General features: G+C 37.0%; 1 protein-coding gene across 2 annotated transcripts in view; it reads right to left on the bottom strand.

The window, feature by feature from the left end:
• Positions 1-14,309, bottom strand: part of LOC101216510 (nuclear-pore anchor) — a 60,885-nt gene that overhangs the window by 32,841 nt on the left and 13,735 nt on the right. For both annotated transcript variants that reach the window (XM_011660754.2, XM_011660755.2), the window contains exons 12-18: positions 9,838-9,886; positions 7,841-7,944; positions 7,704-7,772; positions 4,561-4,704; positions 4,363-4,467; positions 4,168-4,281; positions 1,279-1,357 (exon numbers count right to left, since the gene is read on the bottom strand). In XM_011660754.2, the coding sequence (XP_011659056.1) occupies positions 1,279-1,357; positions 4,168-4,281; positions 4,363-4,467; positions 4,561-4,704; positions 7,704-7,772; positions 7,841-7,944; positions 9,838-9,886 (664 nt within the window). The remainder of the gene's footprint in view (positions 1-1,278; positions 1,358-4,167; positions 4,282-4,362; positions 4,468-4,560; positions 4,705-7,703; positions 7,773-7,840; positions 7,945-9,837; positions 9,887-14,309) is intronic.

Here is a 14,309-nt window from a genome sequence, read left to right as displayed (position 1 = left end):
TGGCTCTCAGTTAAGAATCTTCCCATAGCTTATGGAGGAAAGATGTCTTCAAATCAATTGGTGAATACATTGGAGGTTTGGAAGAAATAGCTCAGGATACTCTTAACCTAATTGATTGTTCTAAAGCCAGATTTCAAGTGAGAAAGAATTTATGTGGGTTCCTACTAGGCACCATTCAGATAAAGAACACATTGGAGCTTTGGAAGAAATAGCTCAGGATACTCTTAACCTAATTGATTTTTCCTTAATTTTGATGACATTGAGTCAATTGAAGCTCCACAGTTGATTAAAAAGACCTATTACTTAGTGATTTCACTAATCCTATTGATTTATGAAACTTAAATGAAGTAGCCTTGGATGAGAAAATTCCGGAGCACCTTCCGTCAGTGGATAACAGTCTAAATATGCAGCAGATTCCAGCAATCAGTAGAAATCGTTTTGAAGGGGAAAAAAAAGTATGGCTGGTGATGTACTTTCCGACCAGCCAGCCAACTCCTCGTCCTCGCCGAAGAAAAAAGAGAAGAACAAGCAGCGCCAAAATTCAAATTCAAAAGGAGAAGAGCAACAGCCATTTAATCAAGGGTTAGGTTCGAAAAAGGTTCTAACATATCTGAAAAAGAAGAGAGGTCAAAAACGACCGGCAACGGTAGGTGGCAGCGGACGGCAACAGTATCAATGGTGGATGCACAGAACGGGGAACCTGAAGATGACAAATAAGAAAACCACAAGAACCCACCACCTTACAGAAAGAAAACGAAAGAAAAAATGGCTTCTGGCGGGGTCCAATGGTAGTCCGACGAGCTGTGGAGGTGGCGAACGTACGTGACGGTAGCAGCAACTGGCTGTAAGGGATTTAGGGTTTTTATGTTTTTCAAAAAGTTCGGTTTCTTAGAGTTTTCACAAAAAAAAAACTGATCTGATACCAACTTAAAGAAGGGAAGTAAGAATACGACCTTACTTGAACAGGATCTGTTCTATAGGTTGTACATTTGTGTCCTTGAGTTCTAAAAATGGGAAGTAAGAATAGTGTAATACTATTCCTCTACATTATTGAACAAAATACAAGGTCTTCTTATTTAGAAAAAGACCAACAACAAATAAGGAAACAACATTGACATAAATAATAATACAAGAGAAGGAAATTCAACAGATCCAATTAGAGCATCATCCTAAACAATTCATTGTTATGCAGTTGATTACCACCCGACAAAATTCTGGGTTTTCTAGGCTTAATAGCATGCAACCTTTAATAGCATTAACAAATATATAAAAACAAACCTAGAGCAACTCCAGCAGATAGGGGAAGATGCAAATTACGCTTATGCTCCTCTTCATATAGCCTTTTGTACATGGCAACCTACATTGATCACAAAGCACAAAAAAATTTCTAATGAGGAAAAAGCATAAAACTTTCATAAATAGATGAATAGAACAGAATAACTAAAAAGAATAATATATGTACATATAAACACATCACAATGGAACCTTTCCCATATCTAGAATGAAAAAAAGAAAAAAAAAATTAACTACTTTATTTTGAGTTCATTAACATAGCTTGGACAGAGAACACCAAGTGGATGCAAAAGAAAATAGCAGGTCTCCATAATCCAAGTTTGCGACACTAATCTGGACATTTTAGAAGAAAGATGTGTCTTGGTGCAAATTCCAGCCACGGGTTTAAAGAAATTTGGGTTAGTTTCTTCAAGCTTTCGCCCTTTCAAGCCTTTTCTCAGTCATTTTTCTCCTTCCCAAATTCGGACCAGTAATTTATTAAGGAAACTCCTAGCCAAATTCTCTCAGAAGTTCCACGAATCATGAAGATTTGGATGATGAGTCTACTGCAAGTGTAAGTAGCAATCATTTTGATTTCAATGGCTTGAACACAAATACAGTGGGGTTCTCTCACGATGCTAAATTTGATAGACATTGTGGAGTTATTTAATTACTCAGAGGAAAAAAGTTCCATTCGGAACCCAAAAAAAAGTTTTCATGGCTGATCCCTCGTTTGTGAGAACACAAAGTAAAGTTCCCTCTATCATTGAAGATTGTGACCTGGACTTGGGGGTTGCCCATCAACATTGGAAGGAGTTTTGAATGTTGATTACTCATAATCTTCATCTACAAAAAATATTTCTTGGAATATAATGTGGGTCTTGAAAATCTGGAGGTATTTTAATCATGTGTAATGAAAGCAAGATGGAGTTCGTAGAATCATTGAACTCCATGTTGGGCTTTTTACTTTAAAAAGATTGTTGAAAGAACTTGAAATCCAAGATTTTGGGCAGCTACTTCAATTATTCAGGAAAGAAGTGGAGTCTAGAGACGATTCTTGTATTTGGGCTTTGGATACTTCAGAAAGATATTAGGTCAAATCTTTGGCAAAATGCTTCTCTACTTCAGAGGTAATTGATATGGAAATTTCGAAGATTTGTGGAAGTCTAAATCCTATTTATATCGTTCATTTTGTCCACTTTGTCAGCTTCAAGTGAAGACAACAGCATCAATTTTTTATTGTTGTTTCTCAATGGCATTTAGGAGGAAATTATTTGCTACTGTTAGGGCTTAAGCCCAAGAGTAGATTTACCCTAATATTTTTTGCTTTTTTACAAAAAGCTCTTGTTGTCTTTTTATTATTCCCTAATTGTATCTTTTGTGATTATTAGAAAATAATAAGGAGAACAATATCGCGGTGTATCTCCCTGCACTATGGTTTCCGCATAAACTTGTGTGTTACTTTCAATATGGTATTAAAGAGGGATAACAACGAAACCCTAGACGACACGACTCTTGATGGAACCCAAACAGAGGAGACTGCCGAAATCGCCGCCACCGTCACAGCCATAGACTCGAGAATTGCCGCCGCAATGGAGGACTTCTTCCACTGTCTTTAGTGAACACCGATCAACCCAGATCCTTAGCCATGTCGCCGTCAACCAACGCTCTAACCGATCCGACCTCAGCCACCATGCAATGGCCAGCCGTCAGTTGCTGTCCAGCCGCAAACCCTAACCTCATTTACCACCTTGCTGCAAACCCTAGACCAAGTTGCCGTAAACCCTAGATCTATCACTAATTCTGCCACTATCTAGCCACATCCTACCACAAATCTTGTGATATTAAGGCGATTATTACCACCGCTAACAATTCAGTTCAACATGATAGAACTAAACAGTGGAGATTGAGGCACACTTTATTAAAGAACGACGGGACAATTATAGCATCATATGCATTTCTTACATTCCCTCAAGTCAATAGGTTGCTGATATTCTCATAAAACGTTTTTATTCATGTGCTAGCAAGTTGGGCCCATAGGTTGCTAATATTCTCATACTTTTTACGCCTCATTTGTGCTGCCCTTTTGTTGCTCATCTTATTTTATTTTAATGGCTTTTCAGCCCTTCCTCCAATGTACTTTAGAAAGCTAGCTTGTATCTTGGGTTGTATATTTTGTTTGGATATGATGAGGGCGCTAAGGGGGTGTCAATCAAGTTGGCATGTCTGGGTGCACCTACTGTTCTCATCGTCTCTTTTTGTTTTGCTCTCTGTATTTTGTACTTTGAGCTTATTAGTATCAATAAAGAGATTGGTTTCCTTTTCAAAAGATAGTATTTTGAGGGCCACTCTCATTTTTGGCAAAAGGCAAATGCTCAAAAATAGGAAACAGCTAATTCGAGAAAAGTTGAAAACAACAAATATGAGCACAAAAACTTAGGTTGATATAAGGTTAACAAATGGTTGGTTGGTAATATTTTATCCTCGTAAATTCAAGGAGGAATTTCAAAAATGGAAAAGTGGCAGCAGAAAAATATTATAAATTCCAGCTCAACCAATCAGAAAAAGCATAAAAATCTAAGGCAAATCAATTGTGTCCTCAAACAATTCTTAATTTAATGCAACATAAACTTGCAAGTTTGCAACATCTAAAAAGTTAAGAACAGGAAAAGTTGCTGACTGACATGAAAATTACTAAATGTCAGACGTAAAGTTACCAATTGACCCACAACACTGGCCACGAATCCCAAGATTTAATAATTTCCACACTCAAGTACATGCAAATTTATATTCGAGGATTTTGAGATCCTAAAAAGCACTTGGTAAGAAATAAAACAAGAAAAATAGCAGCAATTGACAGGACCAACTAAGAAGTGAAATTCAAGACAAACTCACGGAAGCATGAAGAGACTCAATCATCTGCCCCTGTTCTTCAACTTTTTGTAACACTGCTTCAACTCTAGATGCAGCTTCTTGAGTTTTCCTTTTCAGTTCAGCCTCCAATTTCTCCTACGTTTCCACTACTTTCAAATTCTTGCGATAACACTTCACAGGAAGAAAGCAATCATGACAAAAGAAAATTGGACTAACCTTGAAATCAAGCTCTGTATCTTGAAGCTGCACTGAAAGTTTACGTACAAGGCTTCTAAGCTGGACATTCTGCTCAACTAATCCATTTATGTCCTTGAAGGTTAACTGCTTGAATTATTTACCAGAAAATACATTAATAATTGTGCACTACTAATATTAATTATTTTAACATTGAAAAATATTCAGCCTCAGACATACAAGATATTCAGAAATAACTCTATCAGCATCAGATTCCATATTGATCTCAAAGGATGTAGGATTTGAAATATTCTTGGGAACATCATTTCCTACATATCCACAGCGAAGTTGCACATCTCGACATTCCTTCAGAAGAATTGTAACCTAAAAATATAAATAAAACTGAGGTTAGTGATGGTACTAAAACAATCTCAAGGACAATAAAAAAAATTAAACAATTAAGAAATAAAATAAAAACCCCTTCAAACAACACTTCATCATATGTGGTAAGTTCTCTCTCTTCTCTCTCCTCTCTCCCCCTCCCTCTCCTCTTCTTCCCCCTTACTCTGGCCGCAACAACTACCTTCCTCCATGAGCCCTAGGTGACTTCAACATACTTGGAAATGGAAGTGAAAAGCTGCAAAATTGCCGATCCCAACTACTACATATGGTTTAAAAAGGGGCAGTTTCATATTGAAGATGTAGATTTCCAAAAAATCCTAAGTCTGTCCAAGACCCAACTCGAATGGTTTATCGGTTCACATGTGGCTCTAGTTAAAGAACCAGATTGGAAGTTCTTCGGGAAAACTGGAAACGATGGAACTGGAATAACAAAACCATCCAAAATTTCGAATCCACCAGGTTGGTTTCTGAGGTGTGTTGCTCGAAGTACCCCTAGAATACAATCTTTTATTCACATCTTCTCAGGAGATTCAAGGCAAGGTTGGTTCTCCTTCCATAATATGATAAGGATTTTTTTGATGAATTACAACTACACTTCATGGCAGTCCACACTTCAATCTGATCTGATTCTGCTCATTTAGGATACCAGAAATCCAATCTCCCGAAGGCACGCTCAAGTTATGCAGATAAAGTCAAGTTTTCAGTGAAAGAATCACACTTTGTTTCTATTGCTGCCTTGCTGGAAAACAGAGTATGGCTTTTGCTTCAAAAGGTCCTAGCATAAATGAGGACTGCTTTTCTAATGTATCTCTGGTCTTATTTTTGTTTTATAGTTTCCATGGGCCGACCACTTTATCTTCGCTTTGTATTTTGGCTTTGTATTCACTACTATCAGCCTAGAGAAAGGATAATTTTCTTTTCCACAATGTGGATATGATGAGGCCTGAGGAAACTAAAGGGGTGTCAATCTAGTAGAGATGTCCGGGTGCACCTGCCAATCTGACTCTTTCTCTTTCTTTGCTTATTGTATAACACTTGTACTGTGAGCTTTTGCCTCTCTAACGCTTGCTGAAACCAAACATGATTCTGTCACACTTTTCGTCGTCCGCACCTCCACGCACCGTCATCGATGACCTTCGAGCCAGTCCATCCGACTTAAATCATGCCAGCCAATCCTTCTCTGCCACCCTTGTCTTCATCTGCAGCCTATAATGTCCCTCACGCTCCGCTCCATGTACAGCCACCTAATTTTGTCCAGCCAATATCGCTTCAACAATAAAATCTGTATGTGTCCTATACTTCATGTGTTGGTACAAAACAATCAAAATTGCAGATGGCTCCTTGGCCCCCATTGCTAGGAAGGGGAAGATTTCTCCGTGTGCAAGGCTCTCCTTACCTAGTGTTTTGCATTCCAGAATTGCTTATAATCTGCTATCTACAAGCAAAGTTACTCATGAGTTAAACTCCAAAACAACATTCTTACCAGATTCTGTTTTTTTTTCAGGACTTAAGCTCGAGAAGGATGATTAGCATTGCCCAGCATAGTAGAGGATTCTACCTCCTAATGATAACGCCTCTTCTAGTAGCATTTCTAGGACTAGTCTTTTATCTTCCTATTTTACTACTTCTAAACAAGATTGTATGTTGTGGCATTTTCTTTTAGGTCACCCTAATTTTCAATGAATGAAACATTTATTTCCTCATCTTTTCTCTAAAATCAATGTGTCTACCTTATCTTGTGACATTTGTATTCACGCTAAACAGCATCAGGTAAGCCCAACAAGTATTGTTCTTGAATTACCTGGAATTGAAAATGGCCACAATTCTATCTTCGTTATTGTTGACCATTTAGTAAGATAGCACATTTTGTTGCGTGGAAAAAGAACATTGAATGCTCGAAACATTGTCTTATATTTCTAAGAGTATTGTCTCAAATAGAGATTGGAAGTTTATGAGTTTTTTCTAGGAACTCTATGGAAGAGACGGCATACTGACTAAACTTATCTTAGCCAGTCATCCTCAAATGGATGGCCCAAACTAAAGCCGCCAACAGAACTTTAAAAAGTAACCTTTGTTGCCTAAGTAGTGATCAACCAAGAAAGTGGGTCCTTGCTCTACCTCAAGCTGACTTTGCCAACAACAATATGCACAATCGTTCAGCAACAAAGTGTCCCTTTGAGTTAGTTTATCGTCATCCTCCTCGTTCAACCTTCGATCTCACTAATCTACCTACTGATGTTGACCACAGCGCAAAGCCAATCTTATAGTGGGTCATGTTCAGAGGATTCATGCTTAAGTTCTTCAACACTCGACTACTGCCAATTCCAAATACAAGGACCACATTGATGCCCATTGCTGCAAAGCCATATTTACTCCTGGCACCAGATGATTTTACTGTCCGTGTAAACTCACAATCAGTTTCTTTTGGGATAAAGGAATTCATGTTGAGGTATTTTAAAGGGAGTTTAGATTATTGTTATTGGTTAAATCATTTCAGTTAGACCATTTTTTGGGTTAGTTGGTGAGGATGACAACGTGCTTGGCGTGTTGGTTTCACTATAAAAGATCATGGCCTCTGTGAATAAAATTAGATTATTTCCTCAATTTGCTGTTTACCTTTCTTCAAGAAAAGTTCTACATTACAAAAACAAAATATAAATATACACCAAACATGTATATTTGGTGTATTCCAGTGAAGACAAAAAAAAAATTATAGGCTCAACTTTGTACTTAGATATGTGTCCTCGCCACATGGGTGCACAAAATTTTTACAAAATGACATGCTTCATAGGTTACTAGTCTTGACAAACTAGAGGACCTTACCTTCAACAGAATATCATAACTTAATCAAATATGATACACCGCATATGTGTAGTAACATCTTTATGCACTCTGTTTTTTTTTTTTTTTTTTTTTTTTTGAAAATGAAACAAGACTTATCAATCAAAAAGTTATAGAAGAAGAATGTTATTTTCAATTACCTGTCTTGAAAGGTCGATGTTCTCTCTATGAATTAACAAGTAATCACGCTCATGTCTCTTCAAATCAGCCTGCAAAACAAAGGTATAAGCCCAACAAATAAAATATTGGGGACAAGTCACTGCTAACACATACATACCTTCAATTCTTGGAGAGTTTTCTCCAGGATTTCCTGTTCAGATATAGAATTTTGCAATTTTTGGTTTAGCAGGGAATATGACTCGATCATTCTCTCATGTTCCGCTGCAAAAGAAGGGGATAAGTAATCCAAAAATCGAAATGGCCAATCTCAAGTCAGATACCAGAACCACAAAACAAGGGCTAGTATATCTACACGAGATTCCCAGCAAGAGCCTAGTGGTAGACGAACAGACATCCAAATTAGATGATAGATATAATAAAGTGAGGTTGTGAAATGATGATTAAGTTCATTGTTATCTTTTGAACAAGGCATTAGTTGGCCTTGGCCTAGTGATAAATTAGTCATCCAGCAGCCACCCGCTTTCGTCCTCTTGGTGCTCCCTATCTAAAGAGTTTGATGGTTATTCGAGGCAGGATATAAGCTTAAATCGGCACTTTCTTTCAGCAGGATGTTTAGCTTTACTATTGTTGTATTCTATTTATTGGGCTTAGTGCTTCAATTTTTTACTAGGCTAGATAGACATTTTTTGGCCTTGTATTGGTGATATTGTCTTTTGTACTTTGACATTATGAGTTCCTTTCTTTGTTCTATATTATCTTTGGATATGATGAGCGTGCTATAAACGTGTCAACCTAGTTTAGATGTCCGGGTGCACCTGATGATTCCACTACTATTATTGTACATTATTGTACTTTGTACACCATTTTCATTAGATCCCACTACTTTTGAACACTATTCTATCCAAGACTTATGTGTAAATTAGCATGCTTTAATCTTCCTCGCTTAATTATTGTATTTGTTTGTATTGATATTGTTTTGAACTGCTTTTTTTTGTCTGCCTTTGATGTTGGAAAATTTTTATTTCGTTTTTTATGGACATGATGAGGATACTAAAAGGGTGTCCACCAAGTTGAGATTCACGCGTGCATCTCCTGATCCCCAGATTTCTCACTCGCTTTTTGTATCACGTTATTGTACCTTGAGCATTAGTCTCATTTCATTACTTCAATGAATAGACCAGTTTCCTTTTTGAAAAAAAAAATAACAATAATAAATAACTATCAATTATTTTAAACTTTTTTATTTTATATTTGAGTGTCAGGGTCAGTGCGCACCTCGACTAATCTCACAGGACAGTTCACCAGACCCTACATCATTTGGGTTTCAAGAAAACTCATAGGAAATTAATTCCTAGGTAGGTGGTCACCATGGACTGAACCCATAATCTCTTAGTTAGTTATCATATTCTCAAAATCCATCTCATTTGAATATGCCAACGGTTCATTCATGTCCCTCATAAACTAAGGATGTTACATGTCGACAAGCTTATGCTTGGTTCATCCTCAAACCACATCTTACTATGAGAGGTTCCACTCTCATATTATCTGTAAAGCCCCAAGCCCAAGGTTCAAAAGATTCATAACCAAACTTGGAATTTAGATTTAGCACCTAATTACCCTGGCCTTTTTCTGCATCCCCTATGGTCTGACTACGTCATCCTTGCTTAAGTGTTAAACTTTCTCATACACCAACATAGAGTTCTTTCAGCATGTTTTCTTCTCACATACATGCTTCTTCTTCTCACATACATGCTTCCTAAGAAAATTTTCATAAGGTTACCCAATGTACAATTGTTTCAAGTTAAGCACACTTAACTTTAGAGTTTCTATGATTGAACCACAAAAAGGAAAGGTGCATCTTGCAGGTATAGATAGTAACTTTCCGTTCATTTAAGTTCTTCCTAACCATCCTTAAATATCCTCAGGATCTCTCGTTCAAATGTGATTAATAATGAAAGAAAAGAAAAAAATGGGAGAAAAAACAGGGAGAAAGAACATAAAAACAAAAGACAAGTAATTTCAAAATGCTGAACAAACTTAAACAGAAAAGATCGTAGCATGCTGAATCAGGACAAGTAAAATGTGGAAATCAACAAAAATAGACAACTTGCTAGTACATCAGATTTAGTATTAAAAATCCTCTTAGATATTTACCTCTTTCCTCCAAAATGACTTCTGCTTTATCTTCAAGTTCATATAGCACCTGAGGGAACAAAATTTGAACTTTCAAGAGTGAGTATAATAACCGGTTAAACTAAGACAAAAACAAACCTTTCAGAATTTTTAAGAAAACATTACATAGTGTCCAGCATCTAAGAACGATAAATTTTCATCATTCCAAGTGATTTTAACCAAACAAGCAAATGAAAAAAAAAACTAAGACAAACCATTCAAAGTTTCTAATGACAAGCATATAAAAACATGAAAGTAAGGTCATAAATTGAATCATTTAGTTCATTGGGATGTGATTTCTTTATCTTTGTTTGATGGAGGTATGGTCATTTGTGGTTTTTTCTTTTCATTTATTCATTTATTCTTATGCCTGAGAGCGTCTGTTGATTCGTCTATCTATCTTTTTGTTCATTGTATAATCCTTGTACTATGAGCCTTTGTCTCTCTTTATTAAATTATTAATAATAGAGGCTTGTCTACTGTTCAGAAAAAAAAAGTTGTACAGAATTCGATCTGAAAAAACGACTCTTCTTTTAAAATCAAGCAGCTTCTAGCAGGCAGTGGGAATGGTTTCATTATTTTCTACAGGGACGTCGCTTCCAAATCTTAGAAAATTGAAGGCAGAAAATTTCTTAAGGCTGAATTATTCTCTTCTTCTTTTTCTCTTTTTATAAAAACAAAAAATTGAAATAATACTAGATAGACTGTATGGAATAGTCGCAAAAAGTCATTGGAATCACACCTAGAGGAAACTATTATCTTCTCTTGCTTTTGTTACTTGTCTTGATTGGCTTGATACTAAAGTATGGAGGATTGATCCCTCCTGTACTTTTTTTGGTCTAGCCCTTGCATTTTGTCCGTAGGCAACTCATATGGCTCATATAATGTTTCCCAATCCCAACATTAAAACATTTTCAGTCCGCCTCCGCCGTTAAAGTTTGCTCTCTCTTCTCTCCTCTCTCCTTCTCTTTCAATTCGTTCTCCACTCCAGAATCTGATAGTTTTCCCAACAGCAACCATTGACCTCCCCCATCTCCCTTTTTGTTCTACTCCCAGGGTTCTTTCTTTTCCTACGCTCCGCTCATCTCTTTTACAAATCTCATTAGTGGTGTTTCAATATAGAAATTGAAAGTTGCAAAGTTGACAAGACTTATTTCTGCATTTGACTGGGTTTTGCTTCGTGGAAGATTTGGAAGCCAGCAAATTTCTTACTATATCCAACACACATTTGAAGTGATTGTGAATTTGATTTCAGGTATCCTTCAGTTTCCAATTTATCATTTTTGCTTACAATATAGTCCAAACAACTCAGGTGCAACAAGATTATCAAAATTTCGTCGTCCTATCAAAATCAATTCTTTTACTTTTTTTTTCTTTTTAGTAAAAGAGATAGTCTCAAATTTTATTAATAAAATGAGACTAATGCTCAAAGTACATTGTACATTGGAATTATACAAAGAACATACATATGAGGAGACTAAGAATCAACATACGCACACGAACATCTCAACTAGGCTGACACCTCCCTATGTCCTCATCATATCCACCAAAAACCTAGCATCAAAAAGGGCAAAATCCACCCCTAGCCCAAGTCCTGAGAGAACTGTGATAACCCATACAATGAACCGAGAGAAAGAAAAGAAATGCAAAGATATAGACAAGGTACAAACAACTACAAGAAAAATCTAAGAATCTGGAAAAATAAAAACCCCAATTAAGCTAAATCTATAAGCTTCAAATTTTTATTTAGGGAACACCAAGTGAAGCGTTATGGGGTGCCGACTCAAAACGGTCTAACCAACTCATCTCCTTGTCATGAAATGTTCTTTCATTCCTCTCAAACCACGAATCTGCAGGCAGTGCTTTGACCATGTTTTCCCATAATAGACGTGGTTTCTTTTTCAGAATATGTCCCCAAAAATAATTGTTGTACATTGTGACTAAGGATTTTACTCCGCCAAAAAACAACAAAATCATTTGCCCTCAATTTGTCTGTGTTTAATGAACAATGAAGATTGCTAGCATTTTCTTTTATTGCCACTCTTTGAATAATGAAGAATGTGTCTGAGCACGTAAGAGGTCCTTGTAAGCATATTCGCTACAGTTGTGGATTAATCCAGTCAAAACTGCTTTGTCAAAATTTTGGTTTGGAAGAACCAGCACATCTTCCAAGGCAAGTCGCTTTAGTGGTTTGATCATTTTGAGATTGCTAGAGTCAAAGCTTCCTTTTTTATCTTTTTGAAAAGGAGACACACATCTCATTGAATTAACGAAGAGAGACAAAGTCTCAAGGTACAAAGTACAATACTAGGCTAGTAGATTAGGAGGTGAGATAAACATCTCAACTAGATTGACACCCCTTAGTGTCATGGTCGGCCCTTCGTAAGCATCTCAAGGCGATCATGCAGCACTTGTTCCCGCTCGAGAACAAGTCAGCCAATCCAAATCCAAATAATAAATGACCAATGGATGTATTTCACAACCTCCACCCTCATTCTTGAGAAAAGGTTTAAAAAAACGAGTTTAGAGGAAAAGGTTTTCGTGTTTGAAACCATGTTTGAGAAAAGAAATGTCATTATAAAGTAATAAGGGTCAACAACAGCTTTATATCTTATAACTCGTGGGTATGAAGGTGTGAAGATATGATGATAAGTCTTACCCGCATATAGTACATTCTAAACAAAAAGAGATGTGATAGGCTTGCATATGCTAAAGTGAGAGCGGTCGCTTACAATGAAAATATAAAGAAACTAAAATGCGATGAAAACAATAGTAGAATGAGGAAGGAGCAGGCATGCAAACACGAGCAACAGACCCTAGACAAGCATGACCGTGACACTTAGCACCCTCACCATATCCAAAAAGGATCAAGCAAGTAAACAAAATACATCCAAGTTCCAATGTCCAATGCTTTACATCTATTTTTTTTTTAAATGGAGACACGAACTTCTTTATTAATAAGAACTCAAAGTACAAGAGAGTTATACAAAGAGAGCCATAAAGAAGTAGTAATCACGAGAGACCTAGAGGGATCCAGAGGTGCACCCGGACATCTCAACTAGGTTGACACCCCTTTGGCGCCAAACATCATATCCCAAGCACTAGCAAATAAAACAATAAAGAAACAACAATATAACAGGAGGCAATCCTTCAAAGCTTCAAAAGCAATAGAGGGCTTCGGTCTGTATAGTCTGCAAACATTGAAACCGAGGCAGCATAGGATTAGGCAGGTTGAGAAAGAAAAGCAGCCCAGTTAAGGTCAATGTCTTGTATGGAATAATTAACGAACTAATTTTTTAGGGAACACCAAGCTACAGCTTTAAGTTCTGTTGCATGCATAATTTCTGCCCTTGGTCTAGCTTTATCATGGAAGATACTTTGATTTCATTCGAACCATAATTCTAAAAGTAAAGCTTTTGACAAATCGTCCCATATGATACTTAATTTTTTGGGCAAACTTGGACCCGACAAAATTTGAACCACTAGCACTTGGTGAAACGTCAAATACCCAAGTTAAATTAAACAAGGAGAAAACCCTTAGCAGAAGGAGGAGACAAGACAGTTCAAGAAAATATGAGAAAGATTCTCGCTAGCCTTCAAACATAGAGGACAGATCGAAGGGGAGAGGCTTTTATTGGGAGTTTTTTTTTTTTTTTTTGCAAGATTTCAGAGCTATTGAGGGACCCGAAGACCATAATCCAAATCAAAATATTGATTCTCCGTGGGCTGCCTGTTTTCCTAATTGCTGAAAAAAGACGTTTATCCATTAGGGTGGCAGATTTTAAGTGAGTCGATAGAAACTTAACGAAAACCCGGCCTTGAGGATCAATGGACCATGATCTATAATCATCGGAGTTAACCACTTTTTCATAAGACAGAAGGGAGAGCAGTGTTTGAAAATCTACAATTTCATCATCCTTTAGACTTCATCTAAAGGCCAATGACCAAGAGGAGGTATCATGGTCCCAATGTGCTGCAACTGATCCAGTGGGCAAAAAAGCAATTCTAAAGAGCCTAGAATATTGCTCTTTAAAGGGGGCATTACCTACCCAAAGATCTGTCCAAAAGCCAATTCTTTGGCCATTACCAAGATTAAAAGAGGCTAATGAATCAACCGACCTCCAAACTCTAGCAATGCTAACCTAAGTACTCCTTAGGCTATTACTAGACTTCCATTTAGTGAACCAATCGAACGGCTCCTTACCATGAATGCTTCTAATTATTTGACTCGAAAGAGCTGACTCTTCTTTTGAGAATCTCCAACCCCATTTAGCAAGCAAAAAAGTGTTATGAATTTTAATTCCTCCTAGGCTCCCAACTTTTAGAGTAGTTGAAGCCTTGTTCCATTTAACTAGGTGGTTGATTTTGCTACCAGCATGGCCTTCCCAAACGAAGTTTCGCATGATTCTCTCTAAAGAGGCAGCCACATTTTCAGGTATTGAAAATAAAGATAG

Source organism: Cucumis sativus, chromosome 7, assembly GCF_000004075.3.
Source record: "Cucumis sativus cultivar 9930 chromosome 7, Cucumber_9930_V3, whole genome shotgun sequence".
NCBI lineage: Eukaryota > Viridiplantae > Streptophyta > Magnoliopsida > Cucurbitales > Cucurbitaceae > Cucumis > Cucumis sativus.
This window is presented reverse-complemented; position numbering and strand designations above follow the sequence as displayed.